The sequence below is a fragment of the Carya illinoinensis genome, chromosome 13 (genome assembly GCF_018687715.1).
Source record: "Carya illinoinensis cultivar Pawnee chromosome 13, C.illinoinensisPawnee_v1, whole genome shotgun sequence".
Lineage (NCBI taxonomy): Eukaryota > Viridiplantae > Streptophyta > Magnoliopsida > Fagales > Juglandaceae > Carya > Carya illinoinensis.
This window is the reverse complement of record NC_056764.1, coordinates 9,540,496-9,561,723: the sequence shown is the minus strand read 5'-3', so window position 1 is coordinate 9,561,723 and position 21,228 is coordinate 9,540,496. Positions and strand designations below refer to the sequence as shown.

General features: G+C 36.9%; 3 protein-coding genes across 5 annotated transcripts; all 3 read left to right on the top strand.

Moving 5' to 3' along the window:
- Positions 1-2,452: 2,452 nt before the first annotated feature.
- On the top strand, positions 2,453-7,817 carry LOC122292941 (serine/arginine repetitive matrix protein 1). Of its 3 annotated transcripts, none has more exons than XM_043101512.1 (13): positions 2,453-2,640; positions 2,825-2,914; positions 3,086-3,208; positions 3,496-3,663; positions 3,756-3,842; positions 3,983-4,113; positions 4,732-4,779; positions 4,871-4,927; positions 5,107-5,895; positions 6,187-6,375; positions 6,461-6,598; positions 6,704-6,904; positions 7,000-7,817. In XM_043101512.1, exons 1-13 carry the CDS (start codon positions 2,620-2,622, stop codon positions 7,625-7,627), a joined length of 2,670 nt encoding a protein of 889 aa, XP_042957446.1. In that variant the 5' UTR covers positions 2,453-2,619; the 3' UTR covers positions 7,628-7,817. The 3 variants fall into 3 exon arrangements, with proteins under 3 accessions (XP_042957446.1, XP_042957447.1, XP_042957448.1); XM_043101513.1 differs by having other exon boundaries at positions 2,454-2,640; positions 5,113-5,895; XM_043101514.1 differs by lacking the exons at positions 2,453-2,640; positions 2,825-2,914; positions 3,086-3,208; positions 3,496-3,663 and having other exon boundaries at positions 3,932-4,113.
- A 589-nt stretch (positions 7,818-8,406) lies between these two features.
- Positions 8,407-12,629, top strand: LOC122292942 (protein PLASTID TRANSCRIPTIONALLY ACTIVE 16, chloroplastic). The gene is made up of 6 exons (XM_043101516.1): positions 8,407-8,542; positions 9,689-10,579; positions 10,877-11,329; positions 11,467-11,535; positions 11,668-11,726; positions 11,837-12,629. Exons 2-6 carry the CDS (start codon positions 10,160-10,162, stop codon positions 12,369-12,371), a joined length of 1,536 nt encoding a protein of 511 aa, XP_042957450.1. The 5' UTR covers positions 8,407-8,542; positions 9,689-10,159; the 3' UTR covers positions 12,372-12,629.
- A 2,058-nt stretch (positions 12,630-14,687) lies between these two features.
- LOC122291630 lies at positions 14,688-17,204 on the top strand. The gene is made up of 3 exons (XM_043099442.1): positions 14,688-15,676; positions 16,091-16,654; positions 16,995-17,204. Exons 1-3 carry the CDS (start codon positions 14,747-14,749, stop codon positions 17,097-17,099), a joined length of 1,599 nt encoding a protein of 532 aa, XP_042955376.1. The 5' UTR covers positions 14,688-14,746; the 3' UTR covers positions 17,100-17,204.
- Positions 17,205-21,228: the final 4,024 nt, after the last annotated feature.

Below are 21,228 nucleotides of genomic sequence, written 5' to 3'. Positions count from 1 at the left end.
TCATATGCCAAAAGTAAAAGATTAGGTTTGATTTTTTTAAAAAGTGAATGATGTTGTCTTTGACAATTGAAAAAGAAGAACCTTTTATTTGAATTTTTTGAAAAAGTGAATGATGTTGTCTTTGACATGTGAATCTTTTTAAATTTGAATATGAAGTCTCATATGCCTATAAATAGATCATTTGAGAGCTTCACATTCACAACATCCAGAGCATACAACATTCATTCAAAACTTTCATTCTCTCTTCTCTAAGCATTGAGCCTTAATCCTTATTCATTTTGAGAGATATAGTTTGTACTGTATTGTTCTTATTTCACTCATTGAGGAGTGTTTTCTGATAACCTACCCACCATCAGCTTTTGTATTAGAAAAAGGGTGTGTATAACCCTTATACGTGTAGAAAGTATTCTATACGGGAAATAGTTGAATCACCACTTGTAAGGTGATTGCAAGTGTAGAGGGTGTTCTACATGGATCCTTTGTAGCGGTGTTGTTCAAAGGTGTAATAGGTTTCTATCTCCACCTGAAGGAGGTTGAATAGTGAATTTGGGGATCCTCAAAGGGTAGCTTGAGGCGAGGACGTAGGCAGTGGGGCCGAACCTCGTTAACATACTGAGTTTGCTTCTCTCTTACCCTTACTCTTTATATTTATTGTTATTTCATATTTTGTTTATATTTTATATTATATATTTGATTTATAATTGTTATTTCTTTTTACAACTCAATTCACCCCCCTCTTATGTTAGTCATCTGGGCAACACTTAACATGTGCCATGTCCAAAGGTAAAACGGAGAAAATGATATACTTCATCAACGAAAAGAGTTACAAAAAAATAGAGAATTATATGTATATAAAAATTGCAATTTGAAAAATCGCACAACAGACTGAAGGGGAGAAATAGTCATTTCTAACCCATTATGACCATTCAAGCCTCGATTAGTGTGGTCTAGTGCCTCTGACAATTGTCCAGTTCAACTGTATAGTGTCGATGCGTATATCTATGACAGTGAAAGAAGAATAAGTGCAGAGAAAATAGAAAGAGATGAACACACATTTACTTGATTCGGCATATCTGCATTCATGGGTGTTTGACAAGGAAAAATCTACTATAATATTCTTGTTTACAGTTTCTCATAACTTCTCATTTCTCATTGTATAATAGTTATCTCGAATACGTTTGCTGGAGAAGACACCTTCGCTGAAACTCCTTTTCGTGAGATTGAAGGAGAAGTTGAAGTCGAAGAAGAAGCCCCCTGCCAATTGTATAGAGGTCCCCTTTTAAGTTGATTCCTTTTTTCCGCGTGCCCCTTCAGTGTTGAGACAGATTCTGCTTTGTGTGTTTGATCGTCTCTCCCTTTTCTACTTTTCTTGACACTCCCTTTACTTCCTGACATTCTCTTATTGCCTTATGAGCTCCCATTCTCCCTTACCTCGGCCTGGTCTTGGGTCTGAATATTTTACCCCCTCACATAAACCTCCCTACAAAATGATTTTGGGTGGATACTGATCTTGTTCAGCACTCGAAAGAGATGTGAATCCAATCCTCCGTCTTAAATTAGTAAATAAGTTAAACGTAATAAATATTTTTTAATAACTTGACGTCACATTATATAATGATAGAAAATGATGAATAAAATAAAGATGAGTAATATTTTTGAAAAGTTTCGTTGGATGCTCTAAATTAATCAAGCCAAGTGCATAATTATCCATTGTGCCTCGCAAAATGGTAATCTCTCAATGGATTTCCATTGTGATTTATCGCCTTCTAGTGCTTGGACTGCCGCACGCATCAGGCCACCATATTCGCCAGTCACCAATATTCAAAACTTTCATTGGAAGTGTCAACAAACGATCAGTGTATGGACCGCACATGCCTCCCAAGCCGTGCGCTTTCTCTACTCATTGACGCTGATTTCAACTATTAGCGATCGCATACATGGCATGAGTGAAATCTCCACCTCCAGATGTTTCGACTTTGAGTCATTTTGCCCCACCCATCACCATTGCGTGATTTTCTTAACGTGCGGCCGCCGCATTTGTATCCAGGAGAACCGTCGTCAATCTAGGTCTCCAATTCTAGATATCGAGCTATGTTTCAGTTTTATGCAAATGTGTGTTGAATTCTTCAACAACTCCAAAACAGTTTTATGTAAATGCTCCTTTTCCTAATGGTGAGATCCTAGAATCAATTAATAGGATTAAAGTGGCTTTGGCTAATGATCATGGGCTAAGATTTATTTTATTAAACCTATTATTCATTTATCTTTAATTATTTTGATTTTATATACTGCAATATAATCTTCAATTACCTGGTAGGCTGTAGGTACACGATTATTATCAGTCGCCCTTCTTAAAAAAAAAGAAAAGAAAAAATAACAGGCGAACACATAGACAAGGGCAAAAATGTCGTGTCGATGGGTATAAACGTAATTGCGGCACATTACTAGGGCACTCGAGCGTATCTCTTTACTCCTCAATTGTAAGCATCGAAGAGAGTTCCCTCGCCCTCCCATTCCATGGCCTAAACGCCAAAGTCACCCACTCCCTTTTCACTCAATCGCCTAGATTCCTACACCATCCTCCAAGCACTTCTTGCACTTCCTCACAAACCCTAGAAAATGTCGGGCGGCTTCTTCCGGGTAAGTTTGTATACACGATAACTTATTTCCCCCCCTTCTTAGATCCGAACCTAATTGCATTTATATTACTCAGATCTTCGCAATTGAATGCTTTAACCACTGGTTCTTGTGTAACTCTTTGGTTTATATAATTTTCTTTATGTATCTACCTGCAAACCGAAACCCTAGTTGTGTCTATGTTTAGGGTACTTCGGCCGATCAAGACACTCGGTTTTCTAACAAACAAGCGAAGCTGTTGAAATCGCAGAAGTTCTCTCCTGAATTAGAGCATCTGGTTTGTTTTTTTTGCCTTGAATGGATGTCTCTCTTTCATTTCATTTTGCGTTTTGCGGGAACAAGAACTGCATATTCTGTATTTGACTGAATTTTGCTTCTATGTCTGGTTGTTTCAATTTTTTTTCCTGGTTATGTTAATTGCGCATAGGTGATGTGCTTTGTGTATTAGGTGGACATGACGAAGGTCAAGATGGATGTTATCAAACCGTGGATTGCTAATCGGGTGACAGAACTTCTCGGGTTCGAAGATGAAGTTCTTATTAACTTTATTTATGGTCTTCTGGAGAAAAAGGTAGTCATGATGATATAATATATATATTGTTAGTAACTTCATTTATCTTAATAAATGAGTTATTTCTATGTAGTTTTATTTTGTATACGACATTCAGGCTGTTTTTATATCATAACTACTAGTCAATGGTGCACGAGATACGGAGATAGGGTTCTAACGGTGAGATAAATAGAAGCAGTAACACTTGGTTACCAACTGCCCCAAGAGTTAGTTGATACACTAGGGCTTCTGCTTTCATGTTAGTTTGTGTTAAGAATAGTGTTTCAATGTTGTTTATCCTGATGCAGGAAGTGAATGGAAAGGAGGTTCAAATATCACTCACAGGATTCATGGAGAAGAATACTGTGAAGTTTATGAAAGAGCTTTGGACGCTCCTCCTTAGTGCGCAGAAGAATGTAAGTGGTGTTCCTCAGCAGTTTTTGGATGCCAAAGAAGAAGAAAATAAGAAGAAGAAGGTATTAATTTTTTCACAGTCATGAATGCTTCTTGTTTGACCATGCTGTGTCTCTTTCATGACAAAGTTGTACTCTTTCATGGGTGGTTTCAGGCTGAGGCAGATAGGATAGCGAATGAGATCGAGAAGAATAAATCTAAAGAAAGTAGAGAACTTGAGCAAGAGAGAATGAAGAAAATGGTTAGACTTTTATTTTTCATGCTGGAGTTGCATTCGTTAGATCTGGGTGTTTGGTTTTAACTTTCGTTTGTGTTTTTCATGGCATTCAGCTAGCTTCTGCAATTATTTGGGTTCATGTCCTTTACCTCAAACTACTGTAGGACGACATGGCTGAAATGAGTGGACTTAACTCTGCTTTGGAGCCAAACTTGAAGCCCAGGGCTTTGAGTAATCTTTCTAAGGATGAGGAACTAGCTGACAAGAGGAATAATGGCGTGAGAGGAAGGAACAGGTAAAGGATAGGAAAACATTTTACTATCAGCTTTTCCATCTGGTATAGGCAAAGGACAGGGAAGCATTTTTACTACTAGGTCTTCTGTGTTACAAATTTTTTGTTGTTCCTTTCCTGTCAGTAATTTTCATCATCCCTTTTTAATGGTACACCCATCATATATATCAACATTCTGCATTTGTAGTATGTTGAGTCTTCTGCGCATGCATTTACCACATATCTGTTATGTCTGCCAAAAATTCTGTTTGTGTCCCCCTCTTTATATTTCTTTAATTTCCCTCTTCCCATTCCTCGTACAGTTTTGCAGATGGCTCTTTAATATATCTACAACATGCTTTCTTTGCTAGCATGCATACTGAGCCATCTTCAGGTGGTGCTTTTGTCTTTTGTTTTCTTTGGTTTTTCTTTTATCAAAGAGGGAAGGAGTCAATTTCCCTTTTGTGTATGGAAAAAAGTTACCATTTGTGCTTGTTAGGGTCAATTCCCCTTTTGTGTACGGCAAAAAGTTACCATTTGTGTGTTAGAGTTTCTCATTTTGTAATCTATTAGAGAAAGTAACTTCAGAATTTTTATATTTGATGAAGATGTGGAATACTACTAATCTGTGAATCTCTTTAGGGTTTCCGAATCACCACATCCAGCCAAACGTTCCCCTTCATCCCCTCGGTATTTACTATTTGTTGTTACTTCTTTTACTTTCATTCTTTGCTTTATGTTGCTTGAGGGACAATCATTGACATTATTGTTTCTTGTGCAGAGGCTCTCCATCTCGGTCAATTAGCAGATCCTTTTCTAATGCCAAAAGCCATTCAGAGTATGATTCTTTATTTTCTAGCAGTAATCATACTCATTATCGGTTTATTATGGCTAGAAGACTTCTTTTGCTCATTTTGTCTCTAGTGGGCATTTGATGTATTACTTGATTATTTTTAACAATCATAGTGTTAGTTGTTCTTTTTCATCCTTCAAATGCATTTTCTGACTTATTTTCAGTGACAGGCACAAGTCAAGGAGTTCATCTAGATCACCTAAAGCTCGAGGGAGATCTAATTCTGTGGGCAGGGTGTACCGTTCCCCACTCAGATCTGTGACACCTCATCGAAGGCATTCGCCTTTGCATTCCCGCTCTCCTTCAAGACGGATGTCATCTTATTCAAGACGAAGATCTAGATCACGCTCACATCGTAGATCACCCTCTCCGGTGAGGCGTCGGTTGCGCTCTCCTTTTCGCCGCAGGTCACCTTCTCCAGTTCGACGTCGTAGATCTCCTTCTCCAGTTCGACGCCGTAGATCTCCTTCTCCATTTCGTCGCCGTAGGTCACCTTCTCCTATTAGGCGTCGAAGATCACCTTCTCCTGTTAGGCGTCGAAGATCACCTTCTCCTATTAGGCGTCGAAGATCACCTTCACCTGTGCGACGACATAGGTCGCCATCACCTATTCGACGAAGATCCCCTTCTCTTGTGCACCGTAGATCACTATCACCTATTCGACGTAGATCACCCTCGCCTATTCGACACAGATCACCATCTCCCTTTCGAAGAGGTTCTCCTGTACAACCACAATATCGAAGGTCTCCTCCCCGACGCATCTCTCCACTTATGCGGCGTAGGTCACCTATACCCATCCGTAGGAGATCATCGACCCCATCCTTGCGTAGGTCTCCTTCACCCTACAGATCAAGTTCTTCATCTCCTATACAGCGTACATCTCCATCGCCAATCAGGAGAAAATCTCCAACGCAACGTAGGAGCCCAATGCCATCCTCCAGAGAAAGAATCAGGTATTTAGGACATGATTGTTTGTTTCCTATGAGATATTCTGTTTGGTTAGGTTCCCTTATTCTGTATACTTTGGGTTTCAAGTTGGTGAGGCTGCATGGCTAGGTTTAAGGAGCGTATTTATGCTTTTGTTGTGGAAGTAGAAGATATTTCAAAGCTCAAACCTCTTATAGCAGCTCCTGTTGCATTTGAAATGGGTTCTGGCTTTTGTGTTTGCCTTAATTGATTTCTTATTGATATCTTGTGGTCAATGTATGAAAGCTTTAAGTATTTTGTGTAAATCTGTGTTACAGGACACATGAAAAACTGCCACCCCTGGCACGGCGATCTTCTAGTTCTTTGAGGTCTCCACAGAGGGATCCGAGAGTTCGAGGCGATATCCGCAAAAAAGTGTCAGTTTCAAAGTCTTCACCAGAGAGGTCTTTATCTGTTTCAGAATCCCCACCACTGGCCAGAAACAGGGTTCATAGTGAAGATAGGAAGTATTTTTCATAACTCCAGTTATTGCATTATTATTTTGACTATTCTGTTTGGTGTATACTTAGGCCACTTTGGTTGCTTGCATAGGTCATTTAGTCCGCGTCAGAGTCCTGTTAGGCAAACAGGGAAGCAAGTGAGCCGTGATGGCAGCTTCAGTTCTGCACAAAATCCTCATTATGACAGTCTAGAAACAAGTGAAGAAAGGGAAGAACCCAACTTTGCGAGGTTAAATTGGAACTTGGACCTTTTTCTGGTTGTTCATTAGCAGTGTCTCACCACAATGGAATGCTTTGAGTTTGTTAAGTAGCTTGACTGATGCTGGTTTTGTAGGGAGGATGTGGATCATACATCAAAGTTGTCACAGAAAAGGTCCGTGCATTCATCTGCTGTCAACAAACAGAAAGATTCACCTATCAAGGTACGTTACAAGGATGGACTTGCTCCTAAAGGATTAGCAGATCATCAGGTTACTGAATCCCAGGCTGCTCCTGATATCATGGAATTGCGAAGGAAAGGAGAGGAGATAAGAAGGTATACTTTTTCTATAACGTATATTATTGTGCCAACCTGACACCTATTCTTATGCATTAACCCATGCGTCTGAAATTATGAAACTTTTCTGACAGTGATAAATCTTCTGGGAGGGCGGTTCCTCCCGAATCTCCAACATTGTATAAAGACTCTTCTCTGGGTGATGGGAAACATCCATCATACCCTGGAGAAAGTACTGATGAGAAGAATCGGTCTCGTCCCAACAATGTTAATAGCAATCAACGTGATGCAGATGATGTTCAAGATTCAATTGGAAAAGTTGATCATAATAATCAGACTGCTCCATATGATTCCAGTTCTGAGAAAAGTGATAAACACAAAAGTGAATATAAGAAAAGGAGAAAGCATAAAAGATCAGATAGGAAGGAGGTTGATTTAGATGATGATGACAGTTACGATTCTGAATTGGAGGATAGGAAGGAGGCAAAGAGGAGGAGGAGGAAGGAAGAAAAGAAACTGCGGAAGGAGGAAAAACGTAGACGGCGTGACGAACGGCGTCGGAGAAGGGAAGAGCGGCGTGCGGGGAAGCTGAAAGTGAAGAATCAGGATGATGTTTACAGTTCTGAGGTTGAACATACTGCAAGGAGGGAGTCTCATCCAAGCGATGATGAAGAGATGCAGTCTGAGCAGAAGAGGCTTGAGATTGAGTTACGGAAGAAGGCTCTCGAATCACTTAAAGCAAAGAAGGGCATTAGTCACTAAAATTTTTGCTGCCATTGGAACCTTAAGCTGCTATTTTTCTTATGTCATTTTTTTGTCTTTAGTTTCTGTTGAACGTTATGTTTTCAAGCTTGCTAGGAAGTTTATGCTCGAAATGGTATTGGTTACTGTTTGATGTATTTTATGTTTACTGCTGGCAGCGGAAATGGATAAATGAGGATTTCCTGAGCTATTCTCTTGAGTGCAACTTTATGCAGAACTTGCTGCTTGATTTTCTGGTAATAATTGTCTTCCCTTGGTTGGGGACTTGAAATGTTTTGTAGGATATTTTAGTCATTGGATACAAGGCATCATCTTTCTGCTGTGATGGATGCTAGTTTTATTTGTATGTTGATTTAGATTTCAAAATTTTTCATTCCATAAGATTCAGTGGTGTCAATTGTGGTTCAAAGTAACGTTGCAGGGGAATCTAACTATGTTGGTAGTGAATCTTTCTTTTTCTTTATTTGTTTATTATTTTATTTTTTTGTGCGATTGTAAGACCAAAGTTAGCCTGAAGGTCCTGCAGTTTTCGATAATTTGAAGTTGATACTAAATTGGGTTTCTGGTCAATTGGTAGATGAAAATAATGTCAACTAGATGATTTGGTTGAGCAGACAATATGCAGATCCACATTCTGAACATCAATTCAGGTGAAGTATTTTCATTCTTTTATGGGCTCTTTAAGAAGAACAACTCTATCTTGTAGGGGAATCCTCTTTGCATGCGTATGGTAGATCCCTTCTCACTGTACTTTGTCTTAACCTCTGTATGGTTGGCAGCTTGGACTTTGTTTTGTGAAATACTTCATGGTGCTATTGCTCTTGGACTCATCCTGTCCTGATGTTGATATTTGCTATAAAGTCTGCAGAGATGGCATCATATATGCATATATGAGGATTAATTGTGTGGGAATAGGTAATAATATTTGTATGAGCAGTTGCTTTTGCTTCCATGGTTTGTGCAGATGATTCATTTTAATATAGTTAAGAAATATCTCATAGTATTTTTTAATTATGGCGTGGAGGACATGCTGTTTGGCACACACGCACAGTGATATCAGTGGTTTCTTTCTCCCCCGTGGAGGACGGAATGTTAATCTATATTTCTCGTGTCTGCGTCTTTTGTGCATTCGCTTTGTGTGATCTATTAGTAGAAAAATAGTCATGATTTTTCCGCACTCCTGTTCCCTGGCATGGTTTGCATCGGCTGGAATTTATCTTTTCAGTGTGTATTTGGTATATTTTACATTCTCGATCTGTTTTGTTTCAAATTTTGTCCAATTTCAATTAATTTTGGATTACATTCCATTCCGGATTGTTTTAATGAGAAATTTGTAAATTTCTTGAGTTTAGATAGTATTTTTGTAAATTTCAAATCTAGATGTCAGTCATATAAATTTAAAATCTAAAAGAGATTTACACAATTTAATTATTTTTGTAACTTTAAATATTTCCAATCGTTTTTTCAAATCTCATTATTTTTAATAATTTCTTGGGTCTTTTTAATTTTTATTTATTTATTTTTATTTCAACTCAAGTTTGTAGTTTTTTTAGTATTATCTTTTGACAATAATATCTTGGCTTCTTTTTTTAATGTTTTCAACGAATATACATTTTATAAATATTCAATTCTTCTATATCTATATTATATAAAAAATATATGTACCTATAATTGCTTTTATATACATATTCACACATATATATATTCACACAAATACATATACGATACACTTAATTTATACACACGTCTTGTTAATTATCAATAAATATATATTATTCATTATTTTAATTAATGTAACATTAAATGATAAGTTAATATGTAAAATATAATAATATTATATCATTTAATGTCACATTATAATTATAAGAAAGAGAAGATGATAAAAAAAATAATAAATAAATTTTTAATATATATTAATCTTTTTTTTTTTTTTTTGAAAGGATAATATATATTAATCTTAAACGGTACATCTGAATGCACTGACAAAAAGATATTTCATTCTAATACTTAATCTGGAATTTCTATATCACCTAACAGAATTTAAAATATTCAAGTTCCCAGGGCAAATTGTTCGGAATCTGATAAAAATAAAAATTGGTCCATATGTTGTGAGCCGTCGATTCGTCCCTTCTTTACCACATCCATTCGTGAATTTCGAACTGGCTTACGTGGGCCATCCGCATTGAATTCTGTGGTAACGTGGTGGATAAACTCCTACAAAGCACGTCCGTCCCAAACTCCCAAGTACTTCCTCCCTCCCTGTACTAATCCTTGTGGCCATGTCGTTTTCTGCTGTCGCTGTGTGCCATCCAGAACGTTTGGTGTCAGTCTTGGCTGAGTAGATAAACCCTCACTACGTGGCTTAATCTCATTTGCTATGCCTCCCTTACTTCCCCAATCCAGATAATATCACAACCAAACAAGTTTGCTTGGCATAGCCATAGGCATGACTCTGTGCTTCGACAAAATACATAGAATTTCGACCCTTGAATTGGAGAGGGTGGGCTTCCTCGGCTTCTCTTTCTCTTATCGATGGCTCCAACCCTCACGGCCAATTCGTTTCTTCTGATCCCAACGCCGCGCTCGAGGCTCACAGTTTTCTCCAAGCAGTCTGGTCCTTTCCCTTCACTTAGTTTTGGGAAGAGTAACGACTCCGCGTCCTCCGCAGAGACTCAACCGGATGGTTCGGGTAATAGCAACCCTTTTTCTTTCAACTTCGGGAAGGTGCCGGACGTCAAGGCTTTGGTCCCAGCTGTGAGTAACCCTTCTTCGGCCTTGTCATTTAGTTACCTAAGACGTAAGGATCCCGGCACGGTGTTTGTCGCTGGCGCTACTGGGCAGGCTGGCATTCGCATTGCGCAGACTTTGCTGCGCGAAGGTTTTAATGTCAGGGCTGGTGTGCCGGAGCTCGGTTCTGCCCAAGAGTTGGCTAGTCTTGCTGCCAAATACAAGGTATTTAATTTCTTTAGCATAATTTTGCTATATCAGGGGTTATACGTAGCACTGTTTAAGCAGCAATATCAGAGTCAGAAGTAGAGGAAGTAGGATTTTTTTTATTACTCTTTTTCTAATTTAGTCTAAATGTAAGCTATTTATGTAAAGAAATATGAAAATGTTGAGAAGAGAATTCGGGAAGTCTTCTTCACTTGTTATAAGATTTGCAAATTAATCCATTACAAAGATATAATGTTACTACCATGCACTCCTGCACGCTGATTTTTCCTGTAAAAAACTGTATAAACACCTTAGATCATATCAAACGAAGACTTGAAACGCCTTAATGCCGTCCAATCCACCTTCCAAGATGCTGAATCGATAGCCAAGGCCATTGGAAACGCTAGCAAGGTCGTCGTCACGATAGGCTCCGCCGAGAATGGTCCCACATCCGAAGTCTCCACGTTGGACGCCTTACAAGTAATCCAGGCAGCCCAGCTCGCTGGAGTTAGCCACGTGGCTATTATCTACGACGAGAGCCCCGGGGGTGCATCAACATACAACGTACTGGATGGCATCTCCACCTTCTTTAACAACTTCTTCTCGCGATCACAGCCGTTGAGCGTGCCCGAGTTTTTGCAGAAAGTCATCGAAACGGACGTCAGCTATACGTTCATGAAGACGAGTCTGACAGAAGACTTTTTGCCCGAGAGTTCCTACAACGTTGTGGTGGCAGCCGAGCGAAGCGCTGGTGCAAACGACTACAAAGTAATGTAATGTATGCGATAATATCTGTATTTTATCGTAAATTTCATCCAACTTTTCACGAGCAGTAAAATTATCGATACGGTTCAATGCATTAATATATCTTCCTTTTGTTGTCTATGTTCGAAAATTTAAATTAGGTAGCCAAGTCGAAGATAGCATCTGTTGTAGCCGGAGTGTTCTCAAACACAGCAGTAACTGAAAATAAGGTACATTTTCGATCAAGCTGATGTTTTTTTTTCTTTTTGGTCTTGTTTTGCATATTTAGTTTGGTAAATAAATTGGGAAAATTTTTGTTCATTGATATGTTGATTTAAGATTATGATCATTTGGATATATAGGTTGTGGAAGTTTTTGCAAATCCATCAGCCCCCTCAAAGCGTGTAGACGAGCTTTTCAGGTAAACTTTAAAACAATTTTTGGCTGGAAAATAGTTCCAAATACGTCTAAAAAATAGTACTATAAAACAATACGAGTTTTGTTTTGGGGGGCTGAATGAATTGCGTTTAGTGCCATTCCTGAGGATGGAAGAAGAAAAGCATATGCTGAATCTCTTGCCAAGGCCAAAGCAGAGAAAGAGGCAATGGTAGCAGCTGAGAAAGCTCGAGAAGCAGTTGAAGCAACAAAGAAACTCGAAGAAGAGGTGAAAAAGTTATCTGAGCAAGAAGCTCGGGCTGCAACTCTTGCCCAAGAAGCAAAAGGGCAGGCAGAAGCTGCTGGAGCTTCAGTAGAAACCCTTCTGAGCAAAGCAAAAGACTTCGGGGCAGGGCTGTCTTGGGAAAAGTTTAGTTCCCAGCTCACAAACGCAGCTCAAAATCCTGAAGAGAAACCGAAAGTGCAGCTTGCAACTGTTAGGGGACAGGCCAAGGCTCGGTCTTTGCCAGCCATGAAAGCGGTTGTTAAACAGCCTATATTCAAGCTTCCTGATTTGAAACCAAAGGAGAAATCTAAGCCAAAAGGCAAACAGCCTGAGGACAAGAAAGAAGTCAGGAAGGTATTTGGCGGCCTGTTTTCACAAGAAACTATATATGTTGATGAGGACTAAGACGTGACTTTGTGATCGATCCTGTCTTCCTTGAGGCTGTTTTGGTTATGATTGGTGTAATATTTGTAATTTTTATTGTTGTTGAAAGGTGGTAATTTTATGAGTTTCAGCAAGAAACTCGTACTGAATTTAAGGCTGACAATGAATTTCTCTAATCATGTCTAGTGTTTGCATTTTCCCCTCAGTTCAATATATCTTCGCCTCCCCTGTTTGCATGTGTATTACAATGAAATGCAGATTTCTTGGGTTTCACTTTAATCCTATTGCTTTGAAACTATTTGAGATGCCCAGCTTCATTTTACAACTTACAAAACAAGGTTCAAGAGCTGAAGGCATTTATGAGGCTAACTCTAAGAGGCTAGATTTCTTATCAGGAAGGGTCAAAGCATAAATTTACGATTATAAGATAATATATTAAAATTATTGAAGATGAAACATATTTTAGGCTCTACATATAGTAAAGCAGTCATCAAGATTCATGATAGTACAGTAGTCATCTGAAGTTGTATTTATAATGCTAAAGTTTGTTTTATCATGCATATAAATGATGTACATTAAAGATAATGATACTCTTATATTTCCTCTACTATCGCTCGGTACTACCCACAGCCCACATGGTTTTATATTTTTCAGCCTTTTGCACTATGAGATTTAAATAAACACTAGTCGTTTGTGATATACAGTAATTTTTGCATATTCTTTGTATATTCTATTTATGTTTAGTCAAATCGGTTATTTTATATTTAAAAAAAGTGATACAGACAATCATATTAGTAGAATATGTAAAGAGTATATAAAAATGACTCCACATAAAATTTTTTAAAAAAAAAACGCAAGAAGTAAGGGCGCCTTTTGGGCACCCACAAAAATAAGAAAAACATAGCTTTTTATTAACTTTTGTTTTTTGGTTTTTTAAGAAGAAGACAAAACTTTAATTTTATTGATAAATCCTTATTTGTGGGGAAGGAATATATTGTATAAAAAAAACTTGTTTTGAATTTACCATTAACTTATTTTGAATTTACCATATACAATTCCGCACCAGAAACTTGTGAAAAGAATGGGAAACCCAATGGAAATACAAAACCACTCCTCCAACCGCCATCCTTGTTGTAATACTAAAAGAAAATGGCTTTTTCTATTACTCATCTTTCTCGAGTTTGGGCTTTCTTGGGTTATTTGGATACCTTCTCGGATTCAGAAGTAGCGGTTGTCTTACATTTCTTGGTCGACTTGAATCTCATACAGAAAAAGGTCGCAAATTAAAGATAAAAAAGAAAAAGGCCGGCAGCCATGTGGGTTGGGTAGCAGAGTTCGGCGGAGAAATTGTAAAGATATTATTACCCATTACCTTATATGCAAATAAATATTATTGTAATAAAATTTCACCTCTCAAAGATAAATTCTTAAAGGCTCTTTCAATTATTTAAATGGAGTGGAGGCTATAGAAGTAATTGTTGGGACCAAGCCCATTTTGTTATGTACTTAGAAAAATTACATTAATAAGTCAGTGCATAAAATATACATTTTATATTGTCGGTGTGGAAGGATTTGATATGTAAGAAAAATTTATAAATTTAAATCTTACAAATTAAATTGTATCCCATCAATGATATGGATGGTATATTCTCATACTAACTTGTGAATAGAATAACTTATTTATGTAATAGATTTAGAAAAATTCTATTTATTATCTCCATACACCACACACAATATACTACACTTATTTATTTATTTATTTTTTCTTACTAAATGTGTGATATGTGGATGATAAGTAGAATAATTCAATTAGTTTAAGAAGAATAAAATTAAAAAATAATAAAAAAAGTGAGGTGTGTCTTAAAACATATTAGAAGTATAGAGTAATAATTAAAATAGTTTTAATACTATAAAAAGACTAATGAGTTGTTTGGATAGTGAAATAATACGAAATGGTTTTAGATGAATGTTAACAGTTGAATAAAATATTGTTAAAATATTATTTTTTAATATTATTATTTTTTTGAGATTTGAAAAAGATGAATTGTTTATTATATTTTGTATAAAAATTTGAAAAAAAATTATAATAATAAGATAAAATAAAATATGATAAAGATTTCTATATCCAATCCAATGGCGCCTTATTTTGTATAATAAGGGGCCCAATCAACAGGGCAGAGGTGGGACGTTTTCTCGTGTTCTTCACGAGTCACGACGATAAGCAGTATTGGATGCATGCGAGATGGCCCAAATACACCATCTTTATAGCCGTTAAAGCAATTCCAACGCTGCATGTAAAACGCAATCTGAGTGATTATTAGCTGCACAACCAAATTTCAAAAGGCAACTGAAAAATCATATTAATTATCAATATAACGATCGAAGGTCAGAAACCAATGCACCCTCAGAACCGAAGGTTTTCTTTCCGACTATTCATCATTTTAGCAATCCTATTTTCAAGTATTGTTTTTTATTTTTTCACCATGAATTCATTACTCATGATTGCTTCCAAGTCTAGTCTAGCGCGATTCGCGCGAAAAAAATCAAGGTTTTTATACAGTAAATTTTTAGCAAATTTATGGAAATCTGTAGCTATTTCAGGAATAGTCCTATACTCGTTCTACATTATCCTCTCTATCCATCCGTGTTGCCGCTCCTCTGTGCTCTTGGCAAACTTCAGATACAGATTATGGAGTACTTCATCTTCTACTGCAGATCCTCAGACTAACATTAGCCACCTTGTGTTTGGAATAGCGAGTTCTGCGAATACATGGAAAAATAAAAGACCCTACGTAGAAGCATGGTGGCAGCCTAACAAAACACAGGGATTTGTCTTTTTTGATAGAGCTCCTGCAGATCAGTTACAGCAATGGCCTCCATCTTCTCCTCCTTTTCGAGTTTCGCAAGATACCTCTAGATACAAAGAATACAACGGACACCCAGATCCGCATGCAATCCGAATGGCACGGGTAGTTTTGGAATTGTTTCGAGAGGTAAACAAAGGGGTTAGATGGTATGTCATGGCGGATGATGACACGGTTTTTTTTGTGGATAATCTTGTTGAGGTTTTGGCCAAATATGACCACAATAAGTATTTTTATATAGGGTCCAATTCAGAGTGTGTGTCATCGAACTTTGATCATTCTTTTGGAATGGCATTTGGTGGGGCTGGATATGCTTTGAGTTATCCTTTGGCACAGGCGCTTGTGAAGAATTTAGATGTCTGCATTAAGAGATATCCCACTTTGTATGGGAGTGATCATATTTTGCAGTCCTGTATTGCTGATTTGGGTGTCTCTCTGACCCAGGAAAAGGGGTTTCATCAGGTATAAACTCATTCCCAACTACTTTTATACATTTGCATTTTAATTTGAAGTACTCAATTACTAATTAACCAAGCGGAACATCCTTCATTAGTCTTCTTAATTAAGCAACATGGATGATTATTTTTTAAGAAAACATATATTATTTCATGCCATGATAGTGACCCTTATGTATTTCATTATTAAACATTTGTCATGCAGCAGCAGTTTCTGCAAATGCGTACATGAATCTCTTTGCCATGGTCAAGTACTTGAAAGTGAAAGATTACAGCTAGCGATGAAACAATGAGAAAAGTATAAAATAATAACTAATTACTAATAAAAATAAGCAAGACAGCAACAATATAATATTTAACGTACTGGCACATCAGGAATTTCTTATTCACGACTCCTAAACATTAATATTTTCCATTACAGATTGATCTACACGGTGACATTTCAGGACTGCTATCAGCTCTCCCGCAGTCTCCATCCGTTTCGCTTCATCACCTAGACGCAGTCGACCCTATTTTCCCTTTCATCAAGAACCGCTACGCATCACTAAACCACCTCATGGAAGCTGCAAAAGCGGATCAGTCACGACTATTGCAGCAGACAATCTGCTATCATAAGCAAAACAACTGGTCTTTCTCCATATCATGGGGTTATTCTGCTTACATTTACGAGAAAATTTACCCACCAAGCATTCTGCATAGACCCCTACAAACATTTATTCCGTGGAAGAAGTCGGCTAAGCCTCCCTTCATGTTTAACACTCGACCCCTTCCCTCAAACGATCCATGTGAAGCTCCTCATGTTTTCTTCTTCGAGGCCATAGACAAGACCACTACCAAGGGGATCAACCAAATTGTTACCAGTTATGTTAGAAGATCATCACCTCGTAGCAGATCAGTGGCTTGTACATCATCAAGTAGTGGGAGTCACTATGTTGACTTCATTTCCGAAATCCAGGTCCTCTCACCGGCTACGAAACATGGTGAGGTAAGTAATAAAGGATTTGTACAGGTTTAAGCAAATCTTTCAAAAAAAAAAAAAAAAAAGAACCCACTTTTTTTCTTTTTTAAATGACTATATATATACGAGATTTGTAGGCTCTAAACTTATAAAAAACGTTATTCTTTCATTGGATGTAAATCCAACTCATATGGCTTATACTAGCTAGCTAGATCACTGAGGTTTTGCAGTAGTACTAGGTACTACTACTCTTAATGGGAATTATATATAGCAGCTGCATGTTATATTAAGGATCATACGGAATTCCTTCTGCTAGCTGGCTTATCCTACTAATTAAGTTTAAACACATTTATTTCATGATTCTCAGGCTGGTAATACAAGAGAGTGCTGCGACATTCTACATGTAGCTGATACACACAACTTTTCCGAGGTCCAGATTAGGGCCTGCATGAAGGATGAAATAGTGGCATAATGTAATAATATTAGATTATACGTACCCATGATATTGAATTAACTGAAACTTTGAATGTTCCTGATCTGGATTAATACAAATTAGTAATTACATTAATCTGTCTAATATTATGCCGCCTCTGACTCTGGTTAATATTATATGGTACTACTTGTACTACTACTATATATGCATGCACGCAAACCGTGTACATGATGTTACAGTACGGAAAATTAAATTACATGGTAATTGACGGTGTAACTTTTGATCAAGTAACGTACGATCGATCGAGATCACTCGGGATAGAATGGATCGGAAGCTGGAGCATTAACGTAATTTGTAAGTACACGAGTACCCCAAATTTTTATTGCGTCTACATGCAAAGTTTTACTAGCTAGTTCGGTCGACGTAGATGGAACACGAGTACCCCAAATTTTCGACTTTGAACTATATATAACGCCGGCCACACACATTGGTTCCTTGATCTTTTGCTTGTTTGTTTGTTTGTTTGTTTTTAATTTGTTTTCTTGACACCATTAGTACCATTCTATTTGATCGATCATGACCTAATAATATAGAAATACTTCTATTCTAACACAAGCTAGCTATCTACTTTAACAACGATAGAAAAGAACCACCACCCTTTTTAAACTGTCAGTACTACTTATTCGTGCCATTCGGAATATTGTATCAGAATATGCAAGGAAGAGAAAATGTATTCCAAAATGTATTGAAAAATGAATTACGTCTCTGTTACTATCTGTTCAAGTCTATTTATATACAAACTAACTAACTTAACACTAACTTAACTAAACCTCTTCTACACGTGGCTTCTACACGTGGCTTACTAACTTAATATATTGCATGGCCTGTGGGTCTTGTGCAGGAACTCTTATCACTTTCTATCGTTAGCCTGATGTGGGTCTTGCGCCATCAGGCCACATGATGTTGGGATAACCAGCTTATATTTTACAAAGTGACAGTACCCCAACTACGTACCACTTTTGATTGCTAGCTTGCACTAATTTTGAACTACCATTTTCATCAAATAACCGTGCCATGCACTGATCTCTTGCAGCCAATTCCTACATTTATATGTATGAATGCGAAATATATAATAGCTGATGATCAGACGACACAATCTTAATGTAGGATTTAATTAATGAATAAATCTTCTCATCAACTACTATGCCAAACCCCACACCTCACATCCCACATCCTACGTGTCAACCAAGTTCACTAAGAAGTGAACCGATTCTACGCTTTTCCCCCTCCTCGTTGAATCCCCATGTTCCCTTCTTCCTTCTACTCTTTGATTTCCCCCATTCCTTCTTCTTTTTTTCTCTTCTTTGTATTTCCTTCGAATTTCCTTTCCCCGTGCTTTGCACATAATCCCCCTCCACTCCCCGTGCTTTGCACATAATCCCCCTCCACTCCCCGTGCTCCCTTCTTCCTCTTCTTTTTGATTTCCCCCCTCCCTTTTTCTTCTCTTCTATGTGATTTCCCCCCTCCCTTCTGGCACACACCACCCCCCCCCCCCCCCCCAATGAAATCACAAGATGGAATTGGACTGAAGCCAATGCTTACGTTTCCTCCTGATAAACACAGAGTGGCAAAATGAAGAATATTATTATGTTACATTGATGTGAGCTGTAAATCATTCTTTTATTTATTTCATTATTTTTGGTTTGTAAGCTATAAATAGCAATACACGTTTGTACACAGTAAATGGTTACCGAGTACAATTCAGTTATTCACACTTTTGGCATTTCAGTTATTTTCTTCTCTGCGCAACCATTAATATGGTATCAGAGCTATGACTGAAACACCTTCAAACCGTAGGTATTGGCTTCAGTCCAATTCCATCTTGTGATTTCATCACCCCTTCTCTTCATTAGTAATTTTGATTTTTTTTTCTTGTATGTCGACTAAATTTGCTTCATTTCCCCCTCCCTTCTTCCTCCTGTTGTGCTTCTGGTTGTTCCTTCGGAATCGGTACGGTTTCTCCCTCCACAAACCTCATTATTATTAAGAGCTGCTTCATGTTCGTCTTCTTCTCGAATGTGAAATGGTTGAAGGAGTTGGAAATGCCATGGGTTCAGAGGTAGAGGTTTCGAAGGGGTAGCGCCTGAAATGGAACAAATGTACGATGATTTGCTGATGTACGAATCAAGAGAATTGAGAGTGTGGCTGTGGTCATTTTTTTCTAGTCCGAACCGAGCTCAATTTGCAGTGACATTTCGAAATGCCTATTTTCATCTCTTTAAAATGACGCTTCAGCATTAAGAGAACAAAAAAGAAAATCCACATGATCAAGTGGGGTTTGCTATAGTTACTTATCTGTAGCAATTCTCTTAAATCTCGTTTGGTTACACAGTTCAGATGAAATGAGATGTAATATTTTGTTGAAAGTTAAATAAAATATTGTTATAATATAATTTTTTAATATTAGTTTTATTTTAGAGAAAAATTCTTCTTATCATCCTCACACTTCACACACTACACTTATTTTAATTTTTTTCATTTTTTCTATAATAAATATATAGTGTGTGGATGATAAATAAAATAATTCAATTAGTTTAATAAGAATAAAATGAAATAAAAAATAAAAAAATAAAAAATAATATTTTAATATATAAAGTGTGTGGTGTGGGATGATATGTAGCATTCCTCTATTTTAGAATTTGAAAAAGTTAAATTATTTATTTTTATATAAAAATTTGAAAAAATTGTAATGATGAGCTGAGATGAGATAATTTAGATTTAGATAAACAAACGGGACCTTAATTAATAGAAGCTGGACCTTATAACTGTCCAATGATAATTTATTTCTACATCACAAATATATGATAACCATAGATATATATGAGTAATATTACGTATAGTTATTTTTATATATATATTTTTTATATATTTTTATTAATATGATTGACTATTTTATTTTTTTTAATATGCAATTAATTACGTTAATGAAGTGTCTAAAAAAAAATAGATAAAAGTAGCTATAAATAAAATTTTTGAATATATATATATATCTCTTGTTTTCAACCCCTTGCAGTAAATACACAAATTAACGCGATGTCGATTATCATCCTTGCTGTGTTGGATTTACTTTGGTTAAAAAAAAAAAAAAAACAGTCATTAATTCATGCTAGCTAGTACGTACGTCGATCGACGTCCCCACTTCCCACTTTTTCTTGGGTCCGATTTTATTGCGGCCTAACTAGATATCGTAATCTTTATGGAAAACGCTAAAAAGCCTAAAATCATCGCTGGTGGCTCTCGCTCATAATTACTACTGGTCTAAATTTTTTTTAATTTTTTTCTTTTTCTTAATGATTAAAATTTTTTTTTAATATTATTAAAATTTTTTTATATTTTTTAAAAATATTTAAAACTATTAAAAAATGATTTAAAAAAAAAAAACAAAAAAACAAAAAAATTCTTTTTGCCTAACTGTGGCGGGAGCCACCTACGGTGCCGTAGCACCATCCAATCTTTATTGACAGGCAGTGCTGCCAATACCCAGAAATTGGCCGTACCAGGTATGTCGTCCGTCATTTTCTTTTTCACATCATGCCATCGATCAGGCACTTCAAAATAAGATAGATCAAAATCTATACGTGCCTCATAATTTTAGCAGATCGATCGAAAGGGTTCATAAATCTATATGGATTTAAGTTTCTTCCAACTATATATGTTCAGCTGAAAAGTTGAAATATTAATGAAGAATGTCAGGAGATCAGGAACTGCATGCATCATAACCTAGAATAATTTTACCTCGATTTCTATGGCATTCAAGGCCTTATGACGGATTCCCTGCAAATATATATAAGAGGAGTAATTGCCAGGAAACGTCTAAGCTGTCATCATTAAAATCTTGACACTACTACTGTCAAGATCAGAGTGAAATGATAGTAAGTACGTGTGGACGTTGCATATTTCGAAATTTTAAAAATTGGTAGCTGGCGTTGATGATCAACCAAAGAAAACCTTTCAACTTTCAAATCCTACGTACGAACGCTAAGATCGGGATTCCTGAATTTATTTTTGGCTCAATCCAAAACATAGAACGAAGTCAATTCAAGGCAGGAATGTACAGATCAGTACAGACTGTCCATAAAAGTAATTAATAGGGCTGTCTATTGTTTTT

Excerpts from the sequence above, each read along its gene's own strand:
- LOC122292941 (XM_043101512.1), top strand. The coding sequence starts at position 2,620 with ATGTCGGGCGGCTTCTTCCGG. Across the intron at positions 6,376-6,460 it reads GTTCATAGTGAAGATAGGAA|GTCATTTAGTCCGCGTCAGA; the intron begins GTATTTTTCATA and ends TTGCTTGCATAG. Across the intron at positions 6,905-6,999 it reads AAAGGAGAGGAGATAAGAAG|TGATAAATCTTCTGGGAGGG; the intron begins GTATACTTTTTC and ends CTTTTCTGACAG.
- LOC122292942 (XM_043101516.1), top strand. The coding sequence starts at position 10,160 with ATGGCTCCAACCCTCACGGCCAATTCGTTTCTTCTGATCCCAACGCCG. Across the intron at positions 11,330-11,466 it reads CTGGTGCAAACGACTACAAA|GTAGCCAAGTCGAAGATAGC; the intron begins GTAATGTAATGT and ends AATTTAAATTAG. Across the intron at positions 11,536-11,667 it reads CAGCAGTAACTGAAAATAAG|GTTGTGGAAGTTTTTGCAAA; the intron begins GTACATTTTCGA and ends TTGGATATATAG.
- LOC122291630 (XM_043099442.1), top strand. The coding sequence starts at position 14,747 with ATGCACCCTCAGAACCGAAGGTTTTCTTTCCGACTATTCATCATTTTA. Across the intron at positions 15,677-16,090 it reads AGGAAAAGGGGTTTCATCAG|ATTGATCTACACGGTGACAT; the intron begins GTATAAACTCAT and ends TTTCCATTACAG. Across the intron at positions 16,655-16,994 it reads CGGCTACGAAACATGGTGAG|GCTGGTAATACAAGAGAGTG; the intron begins GTAAGTAATAAA and ends CATGATTCTCAG.